Genomic DNA, 25,646 nt, shown 5'->3' on the forward strand with positions numbered 1-25,646 from the left:
TGAGGCTGTCACCCCTTTTGTTAGCTCTTCCTAGGGCAACCCCAAAAGGCAAATGTCCGACCATTCATCTGCCTCGAGGCTGCAAATTTGGAGGAGGCACATTTGTTCATGGTTTTGACTTCAAGTTGATTTTAATAAGCCACTGGGGAAGGGGAGCAAGGGAGGGGGGGCTAGTTTTGTTTGAAGTGTTTAGGTTCGTGTTAAAATTGTGGCCCTTATCGTTGCCTGTAGAAATGTGTTGACATAGCAGCTGGGAAGGCTGGGCACAGTCCCAGTATCAGAGCATAAATGAGGTGAGGTTTATATTATAAATAAATTGAAGAGGAAACAGATAATCTGACAGGACAAAACATTGAAAATTTGGTACCCAAGCCCTGGATTGTGTTTTTATTAAAACACACACACACACACACACACACACACACACACACACACACACAAAACTTGGCTGGTATGATCTTAAAAAAAAAAATCAAAGGCAATGAAAAACATGATCTTAATCAGTAGGAAAAAACACAGTTTATAAGGTTCACAGTCACTGAGTCTGAATTCATCGATGGCTTGGGCTGGGGTTTCCTTGGGAAAACTAAACAATAGCTCCCTTTCCGTGTTTTCTTTGTCTTTTGCAGTTGGACTTAGAGGTGGTGCTGCCATGAGGACATGGCCACCGATGTCTTCTTATCCCAGTAAATAAAGCAGCTTTGCTGGTTTGTATAGCAGCAGTGTGGAGAGGAAGTACACGGTTTATTGTCATGTAGACTGGGGGTTGGAATCTGGGTTCTAGACAAATTACCTAACCTATTTTCTGTTTATAAATTAATGATAATACCATCTATCTCAGAAGATTGCTGTGAAACTTGTGCAAAATTACACACTATGCCTGGGCACAGTGGGCATTCAAAAAATGTGTTCTTCCCTCGAGGTGGGAAGAGAAAGCTATGATGTCCCATCGTTCTGAAGATGTGCTAAAAGTTGCCATCCTCTCCCACACCTCAATCCTAGTCTTGTAGCAAAACTCGTCACGTCTCCCAGGTAATGAGGAGGTAGGTCCTAGAGATCACATCACTCCCATTCCAACACTATCTTATGAAGTCCCTGGTCGGCAATTACCAAAGTTTCCCAAAATGAGAGTGGAAAGGCATTGACAAGGTGCCCATCAATAAGACAATAGCTGTTTCCAGAACTTTGAAGGTCAAAATGTTTCCCACACTCCTGGGCAGCTCCTCCAATGGGACTTGCCTTTGGCAGCATCTGAAAGCTGGGTCAATATCAGCCCTGTGCTGAAAGCAAATCACCAACAGTCGAAGACTGTTAGTTAAACCAACAGCCAAGCCATTTCTGTTGTCGATTTCCAGAGGTAAAAAGGTTGTAGAAAATGGGCAATAATTATCCTCTATAATAAAAGCCTAATATGCTGTGTCCAGTTGACCAGTCGGCCATTCAACCAATCAAAGTGTAATATGCTAATGATATGGTAATGCTGCTTACCACTTGCTATGATGTGCACTGACCACCAGGGGGCAGACACTCCGACCAGTAGGTTAGCTTCCTGCTGGGGTCCTGCGGGAGAGGGGCTGGACACGCCCTAGAGCCCTCCCCCCCCCCCGCCCCCCCCCTCCATTTGGCCAACCTCCTGTGTCTCTCCCCAGCCCCACTGTGCACATGTGGGGTCCCTCAACCTGGCCTGCGCCCTCTCACAATCCGGCACCCCTCAGGGGATGTTGGAGAGCTGGTTTCGGCCCAATCCCACAGGGGGAGTGCCGCTCAGCCAGAAGCCAGGCTCATGGCTAGTGAGAGGGGACACACACACACACACACACACACACACACACACACCCCGCCCCCAGTGTACGAGTTTCATGCACCAGGCCTCTAGTAGCTTATAATGAAGAAACAGTTTTCCTAATTTCTGAGACAACTACTAGCAGGTCAGCCTTTCAAACCAATGGGCCCAAAAGCTGCTGGGTGTGTTTGTCAAAGGGTGCATATGTTTTATGCATTGTTCTGTTTGTATTTCATATTGAGTAAAACAAAATGGAGAAACCTTACATTCCAAATAAAAAAAACTTAAATTAACCACATCTTCAAAACCATTTAATCCCATTCCTAGATGACCTCACAAGCATAAGAGACAAATGCACAATCTGTCCCATCCAGAATTGTTTCAATAGCCAAACCCAGACACCAGCTCACTGACCATCACACAGAGACCGACGAGCTCCGTGTTAACATGTACACAATGGGCTGCTGTGCAGCCATTACAGATAAATGATACGGACGTGTATCTAATGACAGTGGATGTGACCCACCGCCTACCTCGGGGTGAGGAAAGCTCATTACAGATCATGTGTAATATCATCCCTCAGAGGCAAGGACAGTGCAGCGCAGCAGTTCTCAGACTGTATGGCCTCCGGGGTCCTGTGCACTCAGAGCTCATGAGGCCCCCAAAGAACTCTTGTTTCTGTGAGATACAGATGTGGCTCTAATTGGCTGGACTTTAAAATAAAACTAAGCCTTCCTCTGTGAACGTAAAACTGCTCTAAAAGTATTAAATCTGTTTTTTCAAACAAAAAAATTTTTAAATTTATTTAAAATAATAAGGAACACATTGCATATTAGACAATATATTTGATGAAAAACTGTATCTTCCCCTAAAAAAATCTGTGAGAAGAGTGTCATTGTCTTACATTTTTGCAAATCTCTTTCATGTCCTGCTCGAAAAAAGACAGGTAGGTTGGCTTCTGCATTATAGCAAGTGTATCAGGGCCGGGGCCGACACAAAATGCCAGACAGGGCGGCTTACACAGCAGGTTTGTTTTGTCAGTACGAGGGCGACAAGCCCCAGATTCAGGGGTTGGTAGGGCTGGTGTTACCGAGGCGCCTCCTTCTGGTCTGCGACGGCCACCTTCGCGCTGGGGCGCAAAGGCCTTCTTCTGTGCACAGACCTGAGGTTCGGGTGTCCAAAGGGCCTCTTCTTGAAAGGACGCCATCAGGCGGGTGGGGCCACCCTGCAGCTCGGCCCCCTTTAACCACTCAACACATGTGAGGCCGAGGGGGTGGGGCTCGGCATGCGACTTCTCCAGCGCAGAAGTCGCAGCTGAACCGCAGCGGCAGGTCAGAGCAAACCGCGTCCAACTCTAAAAACTATGCCCGCGCCTCCCTGGAGACAGCGGCGCATGCGCACACCGTGACCCCCGTGACGCTGCCGGGGCGCAGCCTCAGGCCACGCACACTCCCGGGAGGACGCGGGGGACGGGCAAACCACGCCCTTCTAGTTTGTGAAAACAGGGCGGACCTCACCCCAGCCCCAATACAGGGACTGGGGCGCCCAGGAACCCACAGACCACACTTCAAGAGCCGCCGGCACAGCTGTATGACCTCTGGCGAGTTCCTTACCTTCGTGAGCCTCCGTTTGTGGATGAGGATGGCACTGCCAACGGAAGTGGCCACCGTGAGGACTGAGTTAATACACAAATGACAAGTGAGAGCGTCCCGCTCATAGTCTGAAAAATGGCTTAACAATATGATATGTGCTTAAATGTACGGGGAGTAGTAACCTCTGAATGATGAAATTTATTTATTAACAAATATTTAAACTATAACATACATTTTAAAAAGTAGAAAGCAGGTATAGCTTGATGATTTTTCACAAAGTTAACTTATTTTATATTTGTTTAAAAGAACATTTGATTAAAAACAACAGAAAAAGCTACCAGCAGCCCTTCTCTACCATCCGCATCCCAAGGCATTGTGAGAAAAACAGTCTTTTCTGCCAAAGAAGGGCGTTCAGGCAGCCGCCATTTTGGCCGCGTGACTTGCAGCTCCCCTGGGGGCCGCCATTTTTAAACAGCAAAGGTCAGCCCCTCCCTTTTTCCTTTAAATTAGCCAATCACGCAAGACTGCGAGCCTAAGCTCTGACCAATCAGGAGTGAGGGACGGATGACCTGCCTCAACATAAAACCGAGCGGACCACCCGCTCTGTGCGTGCGCACCCTCCTGCAGGAGTGAAGACACAGCATGCTCTCCGGCTCCGAGGACGCTCTGGACCCCGGGTTTGGGGCTCGCCTTATTTCTAACAGCATCACGGTTGACTATGAGGGGGGTTCCTCAACTCAGTGTGCCTCGGCGCCGTCAGGTGCCCTTTCGCTCCAGGAAAGAGCGAACCTGAACAAGCTTTGTGTCAGCATGAAGCTGAATTCTCATTGATGTCCAACTCTGGAGCTCACCCAAAAATAAATGTCTCTACCATGGATATGGACTTCATCTGAGGGTAACTCATTATGCCCCCTTTAAAAAAATCAGAATAATTCTTCATAACAGTTCATAACAACACAGCTATCTATAATAATAAAAGCATAATATGCTAATTAGACCGGACCACCTTCCAGATGAAGCCGGGGCTGCGAGGAACGCCCGGGTCCCGAGTGCCAGCAGCTGGGGGAAAGAAGGCCTACTCTTGCATGTATTTCGTGCATTGGGCCCCTAGTTATGTAATAATTGGGGTGAGAAATTCATTTTCCCTCTTCCTCTTCCAGGAATTGGGTGAAGTCAGTGTCTCAGAAACCGGCTGCAGTCCTGGCTGGTGTTGTTCAGTGGGTTGTTCCATGTTGCTGGTTCGATTCCTGGTCAAGGAACGTGACCAGGTTGTGGGCTCAATCCCTGGCAGCTGATCAGTGTTCTGCTCTCACATGGATGTTTGTCTCTCTCCCTCTCTCTTCCTCTCTCTCTAAAAATCAATAAAAACCTATTTTTTAAAAATGGAGGGGAAAAGGGGACATCGGTACTACTTTCAACAATAAAGATGTATTTTTAAAATGTATTAAAAACATAAGTTATAAATCTCTGACATCCAAAAGAAGACATCTTTACCTCCTGCAAGGTTGCCCAGTGGCAGCTGTCAGAAAGAAACCAGTAAGAGAGAAGTAGCACCCAGAGGAGATGAGGGCACTGAACCCCACAGTCAACTTCCCCATTCAATACTATTCCTGGGAGTACCCATTCCCACTTGCCATCTAACACCCTGGGGCAAGCAAGGTAAAAATCTCAAATAAAAACGAGTATTACTAGTACAAAATTCTTGGGGGGAAATCAATCCTACAGGCACCAGTATGTAAGTTCTGGATTAATGACACAGCTTTGCCAGTGAATAAGTGATGGCAACACTGTATTCCAAACATACACTAAGGGGGTCAAACTACAAAATTATATGAAAATATCAAAAAGCGCAGTTACTTTGGAAATTCATTTATTCAGAAATGACCTGTGCAGTCACAGTGATAAACAAATCTGTTATACAGAACTATCACTATGTAGTGGCCTTGACACACAGGGCCCAGAATCAAACTTCTTAAACAGAAAGTAAGAAGCAAGGGAAGAATGAGGAATGAAGCAAAGAGAGGACATGGTGGGAGAAAGGATGTGAGGAGGGGGAGAAGGAGGAAGTGGTGGAAGGTGAGAGCCAGGCTGGAGCTCCCTGGCACCAGAGCAGTGGAGGACTGATGGGTGGGGCAAAGCTGTGCTGAGCTCCCTCCCTCTGCTGGTCTGCAGGCAAGGACTGCTGGTACCTGCTGCAGCTGACATTTTCCCAGGAAACTCTGCACAGTCCTGCTGATAGCATCATTGTTCCTCTGGCTGCTGCCCTGAGAAGTAAACATAAAAGGGCTACAATGCTGCAACTGCGTCAGCGTCAGCAGCATGGGAAGGTGAGAGGCAGGGTAGGGGGAAGGGACAGGAATCTAACAAATATAAAAAGGTACCAACTTCAGAAGAAAAAGGAGAGATCAAAGTAAAAGGTGAGAGTTGTAACAGTTATTTTGCTAAAGATAAAATTCTTAGTAGCAAGGAATTGAAAGCAGGGTCTCAAAGACATACTTGTACACTCATGTTCACAGAGTACTATTCCAAATGCCAAGAGGTCAAGGAACACAAGTGTCCATTGATGGATAAATGGATAAACAAAATGTGGTAAGTATATACAATGGAATATTATTTGGCCTTAAAAAGAAAGGAAATCCTGTCACATGCTACAACATGGATGAACCAACATGGGATAAGCCAGTCACAAAAGACAAAGACTGTATGATTCCACTTCTATGAAGTATCTATTGCAGTCAAATTCATAGAAACAGGAAATAAAGGGGTGGTTGAAGGGTCTGGGGAGAGAGAAATTGAGTTGTTTAATAAATACAGAGTTTCAGATTTGCAAGATGAGAAAGTTCTGGAGATGTTTCACAACAACATGAATATACTTAATACTACCAAAATGTACACTTAAAAAAGGTTAAGGAGAACCAAGATGGCGGCGTAGGGAGCGGACCTGTGTGTGCTGCTCTCTCACAGCATCATTGAAACTATCAACTATGAAGTAAACAACCGCCACTCAGAACCATGGGGAAGTTGGCCCAGTGGGAGATCTACAACTGGAGGAAAAGAAAGAAGCGCAGTGAGACTGAGTGGGAGCTACGGAGGCACCAAAACCAGAGGTACGCAGTCACACGCCACGCGGGCTGCAAATGGATTCTCGGTTTTTTACGAACCCTCGAATCCTCTGGGCTTGCTCGGGGCGGGTCTCTGAGGCCCCAGATCCCACAGGGAGAGGCGGCCACGGCCTTGCAGTGGTCGGAGAGCGAGGGAAGCTCTGATACGCGGCTGCTCGCCGGCACCGAGGGACAAGAAGTCCTGGTGTCCCGGGGAGGCAAGGGGCGCGGAGACGCCGCCATCGCTATTTCTCCCATGCTGGTGACTCCCTGTGACCCCGCCCTACCCTCAGGGCTGTGCCAGAGGCACAAGAGGGAATGACTGTGCTTTTACAAACTCTCAAATCCACTGAGCTGGTTCGGGCGGGTCTCTGAGGCCCCAGGCCCCAAGGCGAGAGACGGCACGGCCTTCCAGCGGTCAGGAAGCGAGGGAGGCTCTGGCGCTCGGCTGCTCGCCGGCACTGGGGGACGCAAAGTCCTGGTGTCCTGGATAGGCAAGGGGCCACTGAGTCTCCGCCCCGGTGACTCCCTGTGATCCCGCCCTACGCAATTTACATTCCCATCTGGGCTGTGCCAGACCCACAAGTAGAAGCGCCTTTTCTTCTGCAAACTTTCAAATCCACTGAGCTGGTTCAGGCGGGATCATGAAGCACCAGACCCTACGGGGAGAGGCAGCACGGCCTTGCAGCCATCAGAAAGCGAGGGAGACTCTGTTGCACAGCTGCTCGCCGGCACTGGGGGACACAAAGCCCTGGCAGAGAGTCAAGGGGCCGCGGAGACTCAGCCAATGCTATTTGCTCCGCCATGGCGACTCCCTGAGTCTCAGCCTTAATCAATTTACATCCCCATCCAAGCTGTGCCAGGTGCACAAAAAGACCCACCTGCGCTTTTGCAGCCTATCCCAACAAATTGCAGACTTCAACTGCTCGCAGCCATGAGAGACACACTCAAGAAGCAGACCCAGGAGAACCAGGATGGCGGCATAAGGAAGAGACCTGTGCGTGCTACCTCGCACAACAACATCGAAACTACCAAAAATCAGACAAACACCTATCATACAGAACCATGGGAAACTTGGCCCAGTGGAAGCTCTACAACTGGAAGGAGAGAAAGAACATTGAGACTGAGTAGGATGTGACACCAAGTACAGAGCCCAACCCAACAAACTGCAGATTTCAACTCCTCGCATAGAAAGAAGCGCATAGAGACTGAGTAGGATGTGCTGAAGCACCAAGTACAGAGCCCATCCCAGCAGGCTGCAGATTTCAGCTCCTTGCATCTGGGAGGGACGCAATCGGGGGGCAGAGTCGGGTCCGGGGCCGGCCAGGGCTGGGCCTGACTCGGCCGGCACTGTGGAACTGCTGTACCAGCAAGCGCACAAACATGCCCACTGGTCCCAGTCTCTGGTGGGGCGCTGCGGGACAGCAGACAGGCAGCCTGTGCACTTGCTGGAGGGCAGGAGCGCTGGATGTGCAACCACCAGGAATGCCTGGAGATTTTGTCTAGTGGGGAGCCGCCGGCAGGGGACAGAGGGCCAAACTTCCTGTTTCCCCGGTAAGGCTGGGATGGCCCCGGTGAGGTTGAAACGGTCCCGGTGTGGTAGGGACGACCCCAGTCAGGTCGAAACGGCCCCGGTGTGGTAGGGACGACCCCGGCGAGGTTGAAACAGCCCCCGTGAGGTAGGGACGACCCCAGTCAGGTCGAAACGGCCCCGGTGTGGTAGGGACGACCCCGGTGAGGTTGAAACGGCCCCGGTGTGGTAGGGACAACCCCAGTCAGGTTGAAACGGCCCCCGTGAGGTAGGGACGACCCCGGTGAGGTTGAAACAGCCCCCGTGAGGTAGGGACGACCCCAGTCAGGTTGAAACGGCCCCGGCGTGGTAGGGACAACCCCGGTCAGGTTGAAACGGCCCCGGTGTGGTAGGGACAACCCCGGTCAGGTTGAAACGGCCCCGGTGTGGTAGGGACAACCCCGGTCAGGTTGAAACGGCCCCCGTGAGGTAGGGACAACCCCAGTCAGGTCGAAACGGCCCCGGCGTGGTAGGGACGACCCCGGTGAGGTTGAAACGGCCCCGGTGTGGTAGGGACAACCCCAGTCAGGTTGAAACGGCCCCCGTGAGGTAGGGACGACCCCGGTGAGGTTGAAACAGCCCCCGTGAGGTAGGGACGACCCCAGTCAGGTCGAAACGGCCCCGGCGTGGTAGGGACAACCCCGGTCAGGTTGAAACGGCCCCGGTGTGGTAGGGACAACCCCGGTCAGGTTGAAACGGCCCCGGTGTGGTAGGGACAACCCCGGTCAGGTTGAAACGGCCCCCGTGAGGTAGGGACAACCCCAGTCAGGTCGAAACGGCCCCGGCGTGGTAGGGACAACCCCGGTCAGGTTGAAACGGCCCCGGTGTGGTAGGGACAACCCCAGTCAGGTTGAAACGGCCCCCGTGAGGTAGGGACGACCCCGGTGAGGTTGAAACAGCCCCCGTGAGGTAGGGACGACCCCAGTCAGGTCGAAACGGCCCCGGCGTGGTAGGGTCAACCCCGGTCAGGTTGAAACGGCCCCGGTGTGGTAGGGACAACCCCAGTCAGGTTGAAACGGCCCCCGTGAGGTAGGGACGACCCCGGTGAGGTTGAAACAGCCCCCGTGAGGTAGGGACGACCCCAGTCAGGTCGAAACGGCCCCGGCGTGGTAGGGACAACCCCGGTCAGGTTGAAACGGCCTCGGTGTGGTAGGGACAACCCCGGTCAGGTTGAAACGGCCCCGGTGTGGTAGGGACAACCCCGGTCAGGTTGAAACGGCCCCCGTGAGGTAGGGACAACCCCAGTCAGGTCGAAACGGCCCCGGTGTGGTAGGGACGACCCCGGTGAGGTTGAAACAGCCCCCGTGAGGTAGGGACGACCCCAGTCAGGTCGAAACGGCCCCGGCGTGGTAGGGACAACCGCGGTCAGGTTGAAACGGCCCCCGTGAGGTAGGGACGACCCCGGTGAGGTTGAAACAGCCCCCGTGAGGTAGGGACGACCCCAGTCAGGTCGAAACGGCCCCGGCGTGGTAGGGACAACCCCGGTCAGGTTGAAACGGCCCCCGTGAGGTAGGGACGACCCCAGTCAGGTCGAAAAGGCCCCGGTGTGGTAGGGACAACTCCGGTCAGGTTGAAACAGCCCCGGTGTGGTAGGGACAACCCCGGTGAGGTTGAAACGGCCCCCGTGAGGTAGGGACGACCCCAGTCAGGTCGAAACGGCCCCGGCGTGGTAGGGACAACCCCGGTCAGGTTGAAACGGCCCCCGTGAGGTAGGGACGACCCCGGTGAGGTTGAAACAGCCCCCGTGAGGTAGGGACGACCCCAGTCAGGTCGAAACGGCCCCGGCGTGGTAGGGACAACCCCGGTCAGGTTGAAACGGCCCCCGTGAGGTAGGGACGACCCCAGTCAGGTCGAAACGGCCCCGGTGTGGTAGGGACAACCCCGGTCAGGTTGAAACGGCCCCCGGTGTGGTAGGGACAACCCCGGTGAGGTTGAAACGGCCCCCGTGAGGTAGGGGACGACCCCAGTCAGGTCGAAACGGCCCCGGCGTGGTAGGGACAACCCCGGTCAGGTTGAAACGGCCCCCGTGAGGTAGGGACGACCCCGGTGAGGTTGAAACAGCCCCCGTGAGGTAGGGACGACCCCAGTCAGGTCGAAACGGCCCCGGCGTGGTAGGGACAACCCCGGTTAGGTTGAAACGGCCCCCGTGAGGTAGGGACGACCCCAGTCAGGTCGAAACGGCCCCGGCGTGGTAGGGACAACCCCGGTCAGGTTGAAACGGCCCCGGTGTGGTAGGGACAACCCCGGTCAGGTTGAAACGGCCCCGGTGTGGTAGGGACAACCCCGGTCAGGTTGAAACGGCCCCCGTGAGGTAGGGACAACCCCAGTCAGGTCGAAACGGCCCCGGCGTGGTAGGGACAACCCCGGTCAGGTTGAAACGGCCCCGGTGTGGTAGGGACAACCCCAGTCAGGTTGAAACGGCCCCCGTGAGGTAGGGACGACCCCGGTGAGGTTGAAACAGCCCCCGTGAGGTAGGGACGACCCCAGTCAGGTCGAAACGGCCCCGGCGTGGTAGGGTCAACCCCGGTCAGGTTGAAACGGCCCCGGTGTGGTAGGGACAACCCCAGTCAGGTCGAAACGGCCCCCGTGAGGTAGGGACGACCCCGGTGAGGTTGAAACAGCCCCCGTGAGGTAGGGACGACCCCAGTCAGGTCGAAACGGCCCCAGCGTGGTAGGGACAACCCCGGTCAGGTTGAAACGGCCCCGGTGTGGTAGGGACAACCCCGGTCAGGTTGAAACGGCCCCGGTGTGGTAGGGACAACCCCGGTCAGGTTGAAACGGCCCCCGTGAGGTAGGGACAACCCCAGTCAGGTCGAAACGGCCCCGGTGTGGTAGGGACGACCCCGGTGAGGTTGAAACAGCCCCCGTGAGGTAGGGACGACCCCAGTCAGGTCGAAACGGCCCCGGCGTGGTAGGGACAACCCCGGTCAGGTTGAAACGGCCCCCGTGAGGTAGGGACTACCCCGGTGAGGTTGAAACAGCCCCCGTGAGGTAGGGACGACCCCAGTCAGGTCGAAACGGCCCCGGCGTGGTAGGGACAACCCCGGTCAGGTTGAAACGGCCTCGGTGTGGTAGGGACAACCCCGGTCAGGTTGAAACGGCCCCGGTGTGGTAGGGACAACCCCGGTCAGGTTGAAACGGCCCCCGTGAGGTAGGGACAACCCCAGTCAGGTCGAAACGGCCCCGGTGTGGTAGGGACGACCCCGGTGAGGTTGAAACAGCCCCCGTGAGGTAGGGACGACCCCGGTGAGGTTGAAACAGCCCCCGTGAGGTAGGGACGACCCCAGTCAGGTCGAAACGGCCCCGGCGTGGTAGGGACAACCCCGGTCAGGTTGAAACGGCCCCCGTGAGGTAGGGACGACCCCAGTCAGGTCGAAAAGGCCCCGGTGTGGTAGGGACAACTCCGGTCAGGTTGAAACAGCCCCGGTGTGGTAGGGACAACCCCGGTGAGGTTGAAACGGCCCCCGTGAGGTAGGGACGACCCCAGTCAGGTCGAAACGGCCCCGGCGTGGTAGGGACAACCCCGGTCAGGTTGAAACGGCCCCCGTGAGGTAGGGACGACCCCGGTGAGGTTGAAACAGCCCCCGTGAGGTAGGGACGACCCCAGTCAGGTCGAAACGGCCCCGGCGTGGTAGGGACAACCCCGGTCAGGTTGAAACGGCCCCCGTGAGGTAGGGACGACCCCAGTCAGGTCGAAAAGGCCCCCGGTGTGGTAGGGACAACTCCGGTCAGGTTGAAACAGCCCCGGTGTGGTAGGGACAACCCCGGTGAGGTTGAAACGGCCCCCGTGAGGTAGGGACGACCCCAGTCAGGTCGGCGTGGTAGGGACAACCCCGGTCAGGTTGAAACGGCCCCCGTGAGGTAGGGACGACCCCGGTGAGGTTGAAACAGCCCCCGTGAGGTAGGGACGACCCCAGTCAGGTCGAAACGGCCCCGGCGTGGTAGGGACAACCCCGGTCAGGTTGAAACGGCCCCCGTGAGGTAGGGACGACCCCAGTCAGGTCGAAACGGCCCCGGTGTGGTAGGGACAACTCCGGGTCAGGTTGAAACAGCCCCGGTGTGGTAGGGACAACCCCGGTGAGGTTGAAACGGCCCCCGTGAGGTAGGGACGACCCCAGTCAGGTCGAAACGGCCCCGGCGTGGTAGGGACAACCCCGGTCAGGTTGAAACGGCCCCCGTGAGGTAGGGACGACCCCGGGTGAGGTTGAAACAGCCCCCGTGAGGTAGGGACGACCCCAGTCAGGTCGAAACGGCCCCGGCGTGGTAGGGACAACCCCGGTCAGGTTGAAACGGCCCCCGTGAGGTAGGGACGACCCCAGTCAGGTCGAAACGGCCCCCGGTGTGGTAGGGACAACCCCGGTCAGGTTGAAACGGCCCCGGTGTGGTAGGGACAACCCCGGTGAGGTTGAAACGGCCCCCGTGAGGTAGGGACGACCCCAGTCAGGTCGAAACGGCCCCGGCGTGGTAGGGACAACCCCGGTCAGGTTTGAAACGGCCCCCGTGAGGTAGGGACGACCCCGGTGAGGTTGAAACAGCCCCCGTGAGGTAGGGACGACCCCCAGTCAGGTCGAAACGGCCCCGGCGTGGTAGGGACAACCCCGGTCAGGTTGAAACGGCCCCCGTGAGGTAGGGACGACCCCAGTCAGGTCGAAACGGCCCCGGTGTGGTAGGGACAACCCCGGTCAGGTTGAAACAGCCCCGGTTGTGGTAGCGACAACCCCAGTCAGGTTGAAACAGCCCTGGTTTGGTAGGGACGACCCCGGTGAGGTTGAAACGGCCCCCGTGAGGTAGGGACGACCCCGGTGAGGTTTGAAACGGCCCTGGTGAGGCTCAGACGGCCCTGGTGAGGTTGAGACTACTCCAGTGAGGTTGGGACAAATAAAGGGGACCAGTATGGACTGATGAACAGGTGTAGATACAGAAGCAGAGCAACATTGAACAGAATGTTAAACTACAATGGGGAGCCTGGGGAGGGTTGGGGGGGGGATTAAGAGACCAACTGAAGGACTTATATGCATGCATATAAGATTAACCAATGGACACAAGGCACGGGGCGGGGGGGGGGGGCGGGGGGGTAGGGGCCGGGGGAATGTCATGGGGGGGAAAAAGGAGACATATGTAATACTCTTTGTAATACTTTAAGAAATAAAAAATTATTAAAAAAAAAAAAAAAAAAAAAAAAAAAAAGGTTAAGATGGTAAGTTTTATGTTACGTGTTTTCTACCACAATAAAAAAGAAATTCTGGGTAGTGATTAAAATTAGGGTACAGCCCTGGCTGGTGTGGTTCAGTTGGTTGGAGAGTCGTCTGGTGTACCAGGATGTCTAGGGATTGATTCCCATCAGGGCACATACCTAGGTTTGCAGGTTTGATCCTCAGTCGAGGTGCATATGGGAGGCAACCAATTGATGTGTGTTTTATCCTCTTTTCCTTCCTCCCTCTCTAAAAATCAATTAAAATTTTTTAAAAATTTAATTTAAAAAATTAGGGCACAAGCGAGCACTCCTAATGAATCTAGTTTTGCAAAACATCCTGTGAGTCCTGCATCCAAAGTGGTCCTCCTGCTTGGTCCTAGGATATTGAAACAGCCATAACCGTTGTGGCTCCCTCTCTCCATACCTGGTCTGCCAGGCATCTTCCTTGTTCTCTCTCTAGTCCTGCTAAGGGCCACGCAGCTTAGCACAGTGTTAAAGAGCCCAGGCTGGCTGGGTTCAGATCCTGACACTATCCACTGCCTGGTTATGTGACCTTCAGTTAGGTACCTGACCTCAATTTCCTCATACGTAAAACAGGGGACTGTATTAGTACCTCCCTCATAGTGCTGTCAGTGATAAAAATATTAATATTATTACTAAGTGTAATAATAATTTAATAATAATATTAAGGATAATAATATGTATATACTTAGCATAATGCCTGGCCCATAGTAGGTGTTCAGTAAATGCTTGTTTTTATTACACACACAGAATTTAGGGTACAAGGGAAAGGGAGAAAAAAATCAACCTTCTAAAAATTACAAGTATTTTATCTAGATGGAGAGATTAATGAAACCACATGTCTTTAATTCTCTTTTAAAGTACTAATAGAAACAACTTTAATGGCTGGGGCAAAATCAGTATATAAGAAGTAATGCAAATCTGAGCTCCAATGGGCTTCAGAGGTTCACTTCCACAGAAGAGCTTTGGAAAGAAAAGACCCTGCAAAAAGCCTAGGGTTACATGCACAGTTCTCCAGGTGCCCGAAATCATCTTGGCTAACAGTCTGATGACTGTGGACCACCATCAGAGATACTACAGAGCCCATGGGAAACCACCCAGGAAAGTCACCATCCAAAAGGTCACATCCCTCCTTGGCAATTAAAATGAAGACACTTTCCCTCAGCACCTTGTGAAGATGTTCAATTTCTAGGGTTTCTCAAGATTCACCTCAGGAGAAGTCAATTTGTCCACAGGAAGCGTAGTTTCCGAAGCTGTCTACTGAGAACCGCTGAGAGATGTGGATTGAATTAAGCTTTAAGGTACCAAAGTAGTAGTTCTCAAACAGCTGAAAAGAAAGAATAAAAACCCAGAATGAGTATCTAAAGACAATTACAGATGGAAATATTAAGCATCAGCTTCTCTTATAAAAACACCAGAACAATCTCAACAAACTCCTCATGCTTTGATTTTCCGTATTTATTGTCAAAAATGCTCCTGGAGAAGAGAAGTGGGAGTGGGAGTGAGAAAAGAACAGCGGCTCTTCTGATTAATCTTAAAGCCTCCTCCAACAAATGCACTAGAGAAAGAGGTCTGAAATGTTAGTTCCAAGATATCTATTGAGCAGATATGAACAAGAACTTGTAACAAAATACCCTAATCCACAGGGCCTAACAAAGCAGCTACTATAACTTCCAGTTATGTGGGATCCTAGTTTTGTTACAGACAGGATAAATTTGGATATAATACATTCCTCTATCTATTCAACAGCATTTAGTGGAAGCACTGACTAAAATACATAGAAGATTCCCAACCCATGAAAGATTCTAATGACCCAGTGAAGAATACAGAACACTTAAATACACAACACAGCCAGACCACCACTTCTATCAGATGATACAGCAAGTATAAATTATTATATTTATCAAAAATCTTTCATCAGATGTGGATTCAAGCCAGCATTCTAAAGTAGACATTCTTTATTACAATTCTTCACTTTAAAAACTGTCAAGTGTGACCTGTATAACTTTATTAATCAATGTCACTCCAATAAATTCAATTAAATAAAATAACAACTTTCAGAGATTCCAAAATGGCAGCAGAATAAGTGGATGCTACACTGACACACTCCCAGGACCAAACTGGAATTACAACTAAAGTACAGAAAAACCACCCTGAATAATCAAATGAAGACTAGCTGGAGCGAACCCTGATAACCAAGGACAGAAAGTGGAGACTGCTAGGAAGTGCGGAGGCACAAAAGGGCTAGCTGGGCTCCCACAGACAGCAGCTGAGGTTTCAGAGGGATATCTCAGCAGTGGGGGAGGGGGGTCCCCACTGAGAACTCTGGAGTCTAAAGCCCAAGCCAGGCTCTCCAACCCAGAGCACCAGAACTGATAAAGGTACTAACATAACATCTGGCGTAGAAAAAACATCAAAGTTGCTGTCTGCTGGGGAAGATGACTGAAAATGCAGGCAATCTCTTAAAAGGCCAATGCACAAAATTTCACGTGCAGCTATTCACCATGGGGTCTAGCAGAGGGAGGGCAGAGTGGAATGGAGTCTTGTGAGCAGAAGCCAGGGTTGGGGGGCTCTGGGGTTAGACCTAGGAAGGCAGACACCTTGGTCTCCTGTGCTGAGTCATCCCCTCATGCTGTGAGGACATATTTTTCTGGTGGACCTTTGCTATCCAAGTAGGTTTTGTGCGGGGGGGGGGGGGGGGGGGGGGGGGGGGGGGGGTAGCCCCGCCTATTAAAAAAACCCTTGCCCCAACCTGTGGAGTTTCTAAGGCCCATTAAGAGACTGAGAATAACAATCGGCCTGCAGGCATAAGCAACTGCCCCACCCTGTTGGAAAAACTCTCACCCCACCCTGTGGTCCATAGCCTGATGCTAATCAAGACTGAATACAATCAGACTGCAGGCAGAGGTGGGTCTCTGGAGGCTTTCAGTCCTTGCCTGATCTAATTGAGGGCCCAGGGCTAGAAAATGCAGAACTTGGTGCACATCTTGGTCCTTTCCAAAGGCACCTAGCTCTAACAGAGGGAGCCACAAGCTGTGGATTGCTGATAGCTCCAAACAGCGTACTCAGGACCAGTCAAAAGCAGCGGCTGACACTGTCCTGCACTAGAGATTGGGAGGCATAGCCAATCTACCTAATACATAGTCACAAACCCAAACAGGCAGCCAAAATGGGGAGACAAAAAAATAAGCCCCAAACGAAAGAATAAGAGAATGCTTCAAAAGAAGAGCTAAATGAAATGGAGATAAGAAACTTATCAGACATAGAGATCAGAATAATGATACTCAACACAGCCAGACCACCACTTATATCAGATGATATAGCATGAGAAAAGATACAACAACAATGAATGACATAGCATTAACAAAGAACACAGTGGAAGGAATCATAGCAGATTAGGGGAAGCCGAGAATCAGATCAGTGAATTAGACAACAGGATAGAAAAAAATCACTCAATCAGAGAACCAAAAAGAAAAAAAATATATATATATTTTTTAAAAATATATTTTATTGATTTTTAACAGAGAGGAAGGGAGAGAGATAGTTAGAAACATCGATGAGAGAGAAACATCGATCAGCTGCCTCCTGCACATCTCCCACTGGGGATGCGCCCGCAACCCAGGTACATGCCCTTGACTGGAATCGAACCCGGGACCCTTCAGTCCGCAGGCCGACGCTCCACCCCACTGAGCCAAACCGGCTTTGGCAGAAAAAAATATTTAAAAACAGGAGGACAGCTTAAGGGAACTATGGGATAACATGAAACTTAACAATATTTGTAAAATAGCAGGGCCAGAAGGGGAAGAAAGTGATTAAGAGATAGAGAACATGTTTTAAGAAATAATGGCAGAAAACTTTCCTGACCTGGTGAAGGAAAAAGACACACAAGTTCAGGAGGCACAGAGAGTCTCAAGCAAGAAGAACCCAAACAGGCCCACACCAGACACATCATAATTAAAATGCCAAAAATTAAAGACAGAGAGAGAATCTTAAAGGCAGCAAGGGAAAAGCAAACTGTTACCTACAAATAAGCTCCCATAAGGCTGTCAACTGATCTTCCATCAGAAACTCTACAGGCCAAAAAGGATTGGCATGAAGTATTCAAGGTAATGAAAAGCAAGGATCTGAAACCAAGATTACTATATCCAGCAAGGCTATCACTCAAAAATCGATGGTGAAATAAAGAAGAGCTAGACCAAAAAAGGCTACCAAACCAGCACTGCAAGAAATGCTAACAGGTCTGCTGTAATGAGAAGAAATAGAGAGAGAGAGAAACATAGGCATAAAGAATTAAAATGGCAATAAATAAATACCTATCCTATATAATAAAGATGTAATATGCAAATGGTCATTACGCCGTGAAGCGTAACGAACAACCATGTAACAACCGGATCACAGATCAGCAGGAGGGGGGGACAGCGAGCTACAAGTGGGCGGTGGAGAACTATAGGAGGGGACAGGGCAGCAAGCTATGAGGGGGAAAGGAATGGGGGGGGGCGCGGAGGGAGTTACAGGAGGGCAGGGCAGTGGGCGGAGAGCTACTGGAGGGTGGCAGCAAGCTACGGGCGAGCTACTGACACATGATTCGTGCGCAGGACTACTAGTCAATAATAACCTTAAATGTGAATGGTTTAAATGCTCCAAACAAAACACAAAGGGTAGCTAAAATGGATACACAAATATGACCAAAATATATGCTGTCTACAAGAGACCCACTTCAGAATAAAAGACTCACACAGGATGAGAGTGAAGGGATGGAAAAAAAAAATTCCATGCAAATAGAAAAAGAAGCTGGGGTGGCATAACTCGTATCTTACAAGATAGACTTCAAAATGAAGGCCATCACAAGAGACAATAAAGGTTACTACATAATACTAAAGGGAATGATCCAACAAGAGGATATAATCCTGGTAAAACATATATGCACCTAAAAATATAAAAACAACTTCTGAAGGACTTTAAGGGAGATATTGACAATAATACAGTCATAGTAGAGGACTTTAACACCCCACTGACTTCACTGGATAGATCTTACAGTCAAAAAATTAACAAGGACACAATGCCTCTAATGACACACCGGATCAGATGGATTTAATTGACATTTATAGAACATTTCACTCTGAAGCTGCAGAATATACAATCAATAAGGTATCACCTTACACCTGTCAGAATGGCTATCATCAACAAATTAACAAATGACAAGTGCTGGTGAGGATGTGGAGAAGAGGGAACCACTAGTACACTGCTGGTGGGAATGCAGACTGGTGCAGCCATTATGGAAAACAGTATGGAGTTTCCTCAAAAAATCAAATATGGAACTGCCATTTGACCCAGTGATTTCCACTTCTAGGAATATATCCTAAGAAACCTGAAACACCAATCAGAAGGAATATATGCACCCCTATGTTCAAAGCAGCGCAATTCTAAGATCTAAAAACAGTTCAAGTGCCATCAGTAGATAAGTGGATAAAAAAGCTGTGGTATATTTATACCATGTAATACTAAGCAGCAGTAAAAAAAAAAGAAGGATCTCTTACCTTTTGAGACAGGATGGAGGGACCTGGAGAATATTATGCTAAGCGAAATAAGCCAGTCAGAGAAAGAGAGGTATCACATGATCTCACTCATATGTGGAATTTAATGAACAAAATAAACTGTTGAATAAAATAGGTACAGAGATATCATGGAACAAACTGTTGTATCTCAGAGGGAAGGCGGGGGGTGGGGGAAGAGATCAATCAATGAACTTGTATGCATATATGCATAACCCATGGACACAGACAATAGGGTGGTGAAGGCCTGGGGCAGGGGTGGGCTATAAGGGGTCAATGGGAGAAAAAAGGGGACATATGTAATACTTTCAACAATAAAGATTTTTTTAAAAAAGAAAGTAACAACTTTTGCCGAAACCGGTTTGGCTCAGTGGATAGAGCGTCGGCCTGCGGACTGAAAGGTTCCGGGTTTGATTCCGGTCAAGGGCATGTACCTGGGTTGTGGGCACATCCCCAGTGGGAGATGTGCAGGAGGCAGCTGATCGATGTTTCTCTCCCATCGATGTTTCTAACTATCTATCTCTCTCCCTTCCTCTCTGTAAAAAATCAATAAAATATATTTAAAAAAAAAAAAAAAAAGAAAGTAACAACTTTCAAGTGTGTCAGAGAGAAGGATAAGCCAAACTCTTAGAGAGACCTGCTCTTGTGATGATCAAGAATCCAAAATGACATCAGAATTCATTCCAGGAAAATTAAGCTGCACTGCTTAGATACGGAGTGTCAAAGAAAGGGCTTACCTTCTGTTTGGAGGCAAGAGTTGTTCTTTCTCAAAATGTCAACAAGATCCTAAGAAAGCCTTTCAATACACATTCCCAACAATGTTTAAGTAGAACCTAAAGGGAGGACCTCTGCACATTAGCAAGTGACTGTCTCTCCTCTTAGTTTTATATCATCTCCACAGCCCTGAATTCAGCCTCTGTCACCTTTCCTCTTCCTGCAATTAATGGCCTAGCAAAATGCCTGGGGTTCATTAAAGGCTAACTGTATAAAAGCCCCGTAAATATTGATTCTCCAACATGACATCAACTTGACCCCAAAGATCTATTTAAAGGTTGTGTGCTGCATTGTCTGGTCCTTCAGAAAGGTGATCAGCTCTAGCCTGTATTGATTTACACAATTAACTCCTCTTCCTGGTTTTGGTAGCCAGTTCAAACCATATCCACCCTTTTGTGTAAAGAAATGCAGCCTGAAAAGGTTATCTACTAATCCTTTTGTTGAAAGTTAATTTGAAGTGAAAGCCTCATCAGTGGGACTGAGAGATTTACAATTTTGCCAACCAAAGCCTTATAGGTACAAAGCAGACATGACCATAGAAGCAATAAAAGATGAGACAAAACAAAACTAAAAGAAAACTCCTAATGGCCCTGACTGGGTGGCTCAATTGGTTAGAGCAGTGGTCGGCAAACTCATTAGTCAACAGAGCCAAATATCAACAGTACGATGATTGAAATTTCTTTTGAGAGCCAAATTTTTTTAAACTTAAACTAGAGAGGTAGGTACATTGTTATTAACTTAATTAGGGTACTCCTAAGCTGGCCTTTGCTAAAAACATCCTCAATCTGATTGAGGTAGGTTCGCTGAGGTAGACCCCTTCCAACTCTCCCATCACACTCGTCTTGTATACTTGTTTCGTCTATCTCCTTTCATTCATCCTCTCTATATGTCCAAATCATCTCAACATACCTTTCTCAATCCTCGACACTACATCTTCTTTCATTCCACAAAGTTCCCTGTACGTACGTGCCCGCACGTGGTATTTTGTGGAAGAGCCACACTCAAGGGGCCAAAGAGACGCGTGTGGCTCGCGAGCTGCGGTTTGCCGACCACTGGGTTAGAGCGTCATCCTGATATGCCAAGGTTGTGTGTTTGACCCCTGGTCATGGCACAAACAAGAATCAACCAAGGAATAAGTGGAACAACAAAAATTGATGTTCCTCTCTCTCAAATGAATAAATAAAATTTTAAAAATTCTTTTTTTAAAAAAGAGAACTCCTAATACTTTCAACATATTACTTTTTAAAGATTAGCAACCTATGTTTCCGAGCAATGGATATACCACAGCTAGAGCTGGAAAGTGACCTACCTCTGCTGACTTCACCTTGCAAGTACAGTACAAGGCTTTAAGTATAGTGACCTCCATCTTGGGTAAAAACTGCTGTTTAACATTTTAACCCTGCTACTATGTAAACATTTGCTTCCTTAAATAATTGGGAAAATAAGACTACTCCCCACTCCAGAGAGGCCATAAACTATGCCCCAGACAGAGTTGTCAGTGCTGGCGCCAGGCCAGGCCTTGAGATATGGTCTCATGGCCCTGTCCCAGCAAACAGGACTTTTCTCAGAAGGTCCGGAAGTCTCATTCCAAATTTGGAAAACAGCTGAAAAACATATAAATTGAAAAGACTTCCACCATATTGGGCCCCAGAATTTGAGAAGCAAGAGTTCCTCTGGGCCCGCTAGCGCTAGCGAAAATGAACAGGACTCCAAATAAATTTGACTTATTGATTAAGGCATCTTCTGATTTACAATATAACAGGCTTAGCAAAGAGGAGGAGGGAGGGCAGCATGAAGGCAGAAATGGGCACAATGGGTCATGCCAAGTAAGCCAGGTTAGATGTTTAGAGGGGTCCTTAAAAGAAGCAGTGAGGAAGACTAAAGCTTAGAGGCATAAGGAGAGTAAATCAGATTAAGGGGAACTGAGGGTCAAGTTCAGAAGTTAGACTTCATTCTAGACATGGGGGAACTAATGAAAGCTTCTGAGTAGGTTGGTAGCCTAAGATGGAAATTCTATTTTAGGAAAAGTAATCTGGGTATGGTGCTGACTGGAAAAGGAAACAAGAGAAAAAAAGAAAAGGAGACCAGAGTAGCAGTGTACTCATGAGAGATATTGAGTGTCAATTGACTACAGTACTAGTAGTGGGCCTGGAAAGATTGGAGCAGATGTCAAACACTATGAATGAAACACAGAAAAGATTCAGTGACTTTCTAGATGAGGGGAAGAAGGTAAGAAAAGGAGATGAGAAAAATCATAAATGACTACTGACATAACCTTTAAGAATTTTTATGGAGGAAAAACCAAGATGGCGGCATAGGTAAACGCCGGAAATTGCTGCCTCCGACAACAACTTCAAAAATACAACGAAAAGACAAAACGGACATCATCCAGAACCACAGGAAGGCTGGCTGAGTGGAAATTCTACAACTAGAAGGAAAGAGAAAAGCACACTGAGACCCAGAGGAGCTGCGGAAGTAAAGTGCAGAGGTACGGAGGCTCGAGTGCACTCGAGGAAAGGGTCGGGCAGGGCACCTGAGGACTCGGCTGTCTTTTTGAATCGGGAGGGAGTCACAAGCTCCCGACTGCTCTGAAATCCAGTTCCAGGAGGTCTCTGGGGACCCAGGACTCATACGGGGAGAAACCGGACTGTCTGGCAGTAGGCAGAACTCGGAACTCAAGGGCAGCTTTCCCTCAGAGGTGCTTGTAGCAATTACAGGGACACTGAGAAGCGCGGCCCCTTAGGGCAGGGCTGAGGAGCAGCCATAGCTGCTTGCTCCGCCCTGTTGCTTCCAAGACCCTACCCGACCCAGGCTGCGGCAGAAGCTTTTGCATATGAATACCCTGGCCCTTTGCAATCTGAAAAGTACCTAACAAACTGCAGCTGGGCCAGACAGACTCAGAACTTCCAAGAGAAGACCCAAGGCCCCACAGCAGCTCGCATTGCTTCACAGCTGGGTCTCATCTGGGCACCTCCAAACCCCCAAAAAAGGAAGGGGAATCTGCAGATCTCTTCGTAGCTCCTGCTGGGTAGCCTTAGGCAGAGGCTAAACTAGCACCTCCTTAGAACCAAGAGCCAGTGTACCCAGTGGTCAAAGTGGGACCATCCAGATTACAACTCCTCAGATCCATAAGGAACACACTCAGGGGGCAGACTCAGTGAGCACCAAAGCCCTACTAAAGCAAGTCTTGCCCCAGAAGGGTGTCTTCAGCACAGAAGTTCTCCCACTGCAGACACAGCTGATCCTCACAGCCAATTGGCCTGGAGGTCAATTCCTCCCAGTGATAACTACAACAATCAAGGCTTAACTAAAACAAGACTATGCACACAGCCCACAAAGGGGTGCGCCAAGAGTGTCCACCTCAGGTAATTGGGGAGACTGAGCCACTGGGCCCTATAGGACACCTAGCACACAAAGCCACTCTACCAACACAGGGAAGCATAAAAAATGCGGAGACAAAGAAACAGGTCACAAATGGCAGAAATGGAGGGAAGCAAACGACTGGATATAGAGTTCAAAACCACATTTATAAGGTTTTTCAAGAATTTTATGGAAACCGCCAATAAATTTAGTGAGACCCTGGAGGATATGAAAAAAGACCAACTATAAATTAAGCATACACTGACTGAAATAAAGAATAATACACAGAGACCCAACAGCAGACAAGAGGATCCCAAGAATCAAGTCAAAGATTTGAAATATGAAGAAACAAAAAATACCCAACCGGAAAAGCAAAAAGAAAAAAGAATCCAAAAATATCAAGATAGTGTAAGGAGCCTCTGGGACCACTTCAAGCGTACCAAACATCAGAATTATAGGGGTGCCAGAAGAAGAGAGAGTGCAAGATATTGAAAACCTATTTGAAGAAATAATGACAGAAAACTTCCCCTACCTGGTGAAAGAAATAGACTTACAAGTCCAGGAAGCGCAGAGAACCCCAAACAAAAGGAATCCAAAGAGGACCACACCAAGACACATCATCATTAAAATGCCAAGAGCAAAAGACAAAGAGAGAATCTTAAAAGCAGCAAGAGAAAGAGACTCAATTACATACAAGGGAATACCCATACGACTGTCAGCTGATTTCTCAACAGAAACTATGCAGGCCAGAAGGGAGTGGCAAGAAATATTCAAAATGATGAATAGCAAGAACCTACAACCAAGATTACTTTATCCAGCAAAGCTATCATTCAGAAGTGAAGGTCAGATAAAGAGCTTCACAGATAAGGAAAAGCTAAAGGAGTTCATCACCACCAAACCAGTATTATAGGAAATGCTGAAAGGTATCCTTTAAGAAGAGGAAGAAGAAGAAAAAGGTAAAGATACAAATTATGAACAACAAATATGCATCTATCAACAAGTGAATCTAAGAATCAAGTGAATAAATAATCTGATGTACAGAATGAACTGGTGATTATAATAGAATCAGGGACATAGAAAGGGAATGGACTGACTATTCTTGGGAGGGGAAAGGGTGTGGGGGATGCGGGAAGAGATTGGACAATAATCATGCACCTATGGATGAGGACAGTGGGTGGGGAGTGAGGGCAGAGGGTGGGGTGGGAACTGGGTGGAGGGGAGGTATGGTGGGAAAAAAGAGGAACCAATGTAATAATCTGAACAATAAAGATTTAATAATAATAATAAAAAAATTAAAAAAATTTAAAAAAAGAATTTTTATGAGTTTATTTGAGCCAAACTGACAACAATTACCAGGATGCAAAATCTCAACAGATTGAGAAAATGCTCCAGAGACTGGCAGTCTTGTATCTTATTTTATACACGACAGGCCCAGCATCACTTCCACTTGCCTCAGCTGGCTGCCCCACCCATCACCTCTAGTAGCTCTCCCGCTGCTAGTAGCTCACACCCCCGCCCTGCCTGCTGTGAGAGCCACTGCTCATTTGGTTGTGACAGCATTATGGCGTGACAGCCATAGGCCTTTTATATAAGAGACTAGAGGCCCGGTGCACAAAATTCATGCAAAGGGGGGCGTGGTCCCTCAGCCCTACCTGCACCCTCTCCTATCCGGGAGCCCTCAGGGGATGTCCTACTGACAGCTTGGGCCCACTCCCCGTGGTTCTCTGCTCTCTGCAGGGCCTACCTACTTCACAACATGGCGAGGGGCAAGCAGGCCCTGCTGGGTGCTGCCTGCGGGCCACATTGCCTGCTTATGGGTTGCCACAGCAATGCCTGCTGGGCTCATGTTGCCGGGGTGACGCCGTCAGCGTCCTGCCCCATCCGCTATGGGTGCCGCCATCTTTGTTGTGGAGTGATGGCTAATTTGCATATTACTCTTTTATTAGATAGGATTATAATCAAAGGAGAAGATGTAAGGGGGTTACATGAAATCTATTGGTGATATATTAGGGAGAAGAGAAAAGGCAAAGCAGGGAAATCTCTGGGATTGGATAAAAAGTAAAACAAATAGATACATACTGCTCTTCTATTGGTGGGCATAGGATAGTTAACAATTAACATGATAACAATAACAATAAGGGGTTGTGTGGTCTCCTGTTCTGATGGGAGATTGTGCCCTGACGGGTCTGGAATAAGGAAATTACCCTGACATTCCAAAACTGTGTTAGCATAGATGCAAAAAGACAATAGACAGGCTCAGTTAAGGTAAAGATTGACCTTTGTCAAGAAAAATACTGTCCTAGGACATGACTGCCCACCATGCTTTTCATTAGGAAGTTTTAATTTCAGATCGTCCTATGTGGTTACTTTAGGTCTCTGAGTTGGTAAGGCATACCATGCAGACCTCCCTTGAGCTGGTCAGGTTTAGGATGTGGCCCCTTTTTTATCAACAACATTGTAAATGGGGTATATAAAGTTATCATTAATAGCAACAGAATCTTTCTAAGAGGAACCTATTTTATGGGGGAAGATGAAACAAATTCAGGTGTATTTATACACTCCTGGCTGTATCTTTGTGTACCAAGCCCTTCTCCAACCTAGGGTGTTTCTGGTATGCTGAGAATATATAGTAGACATCAAAATCTATACCACAAATCTTCTCTAATCAGACATGGTTAAAGTTGCTAAACCTATGCAAG

The 25,646-nt window shown here is 49.0% G+C and overlaps 1 protein-coding gene across 7 annotated transcripts in view; it reads right to left on the bottom strand.

The window, feature by feature from the left end:
- Positions 1–5,234: 5,234 nt before the first annotated feature.
- Positions 5,235–25,646, bottom strand: part of ASCC1 (activating signal cointegrator 1 complex subunit 1) — a 103,235-nt gene continuing 82,823 nt past the window's right edge. For 4 of the 7 annotated variants that reach the window (XM_070432933.1, XM_070432936.1, XM_070432935.1 and 1 more), the window contains exon 10: positions 5,235–5,639. In XM_070432933.1, coding sequence (XP_070289034.1) covers positions 5,250–5,639 — 390 coding nt within the window. In that variant the 3' untranslated portion in view covers positions 5,235–5,249. Of the gene's footprint in view, positions 5,640–13,978; positions 14,589–25,646 lie in introns of those variants that run through there. The other 3 variants (XM_070432937.1, XM_070432939.1, XM_070432938.1) reach the window with 3 other exon arrangements.

The sequence above is a fragment of the Myotis yumanensis genome, unplaced genomic scaffold (assembly GCF_028538775.1).
Source record: "Myotis yumanensis isolate MYYU_CA2020_CCGP unplaced genomic scaffold, mMyoYum1.0.hap1 SCAF_13, whole genome shotgun sequence".
Taxonomy (NCBI): Eukaryota; Metazoa; Chordata; class Mammalia; order Chiroptera; family Vespertilionidae; genus Myotis; species Myotis yumanensis.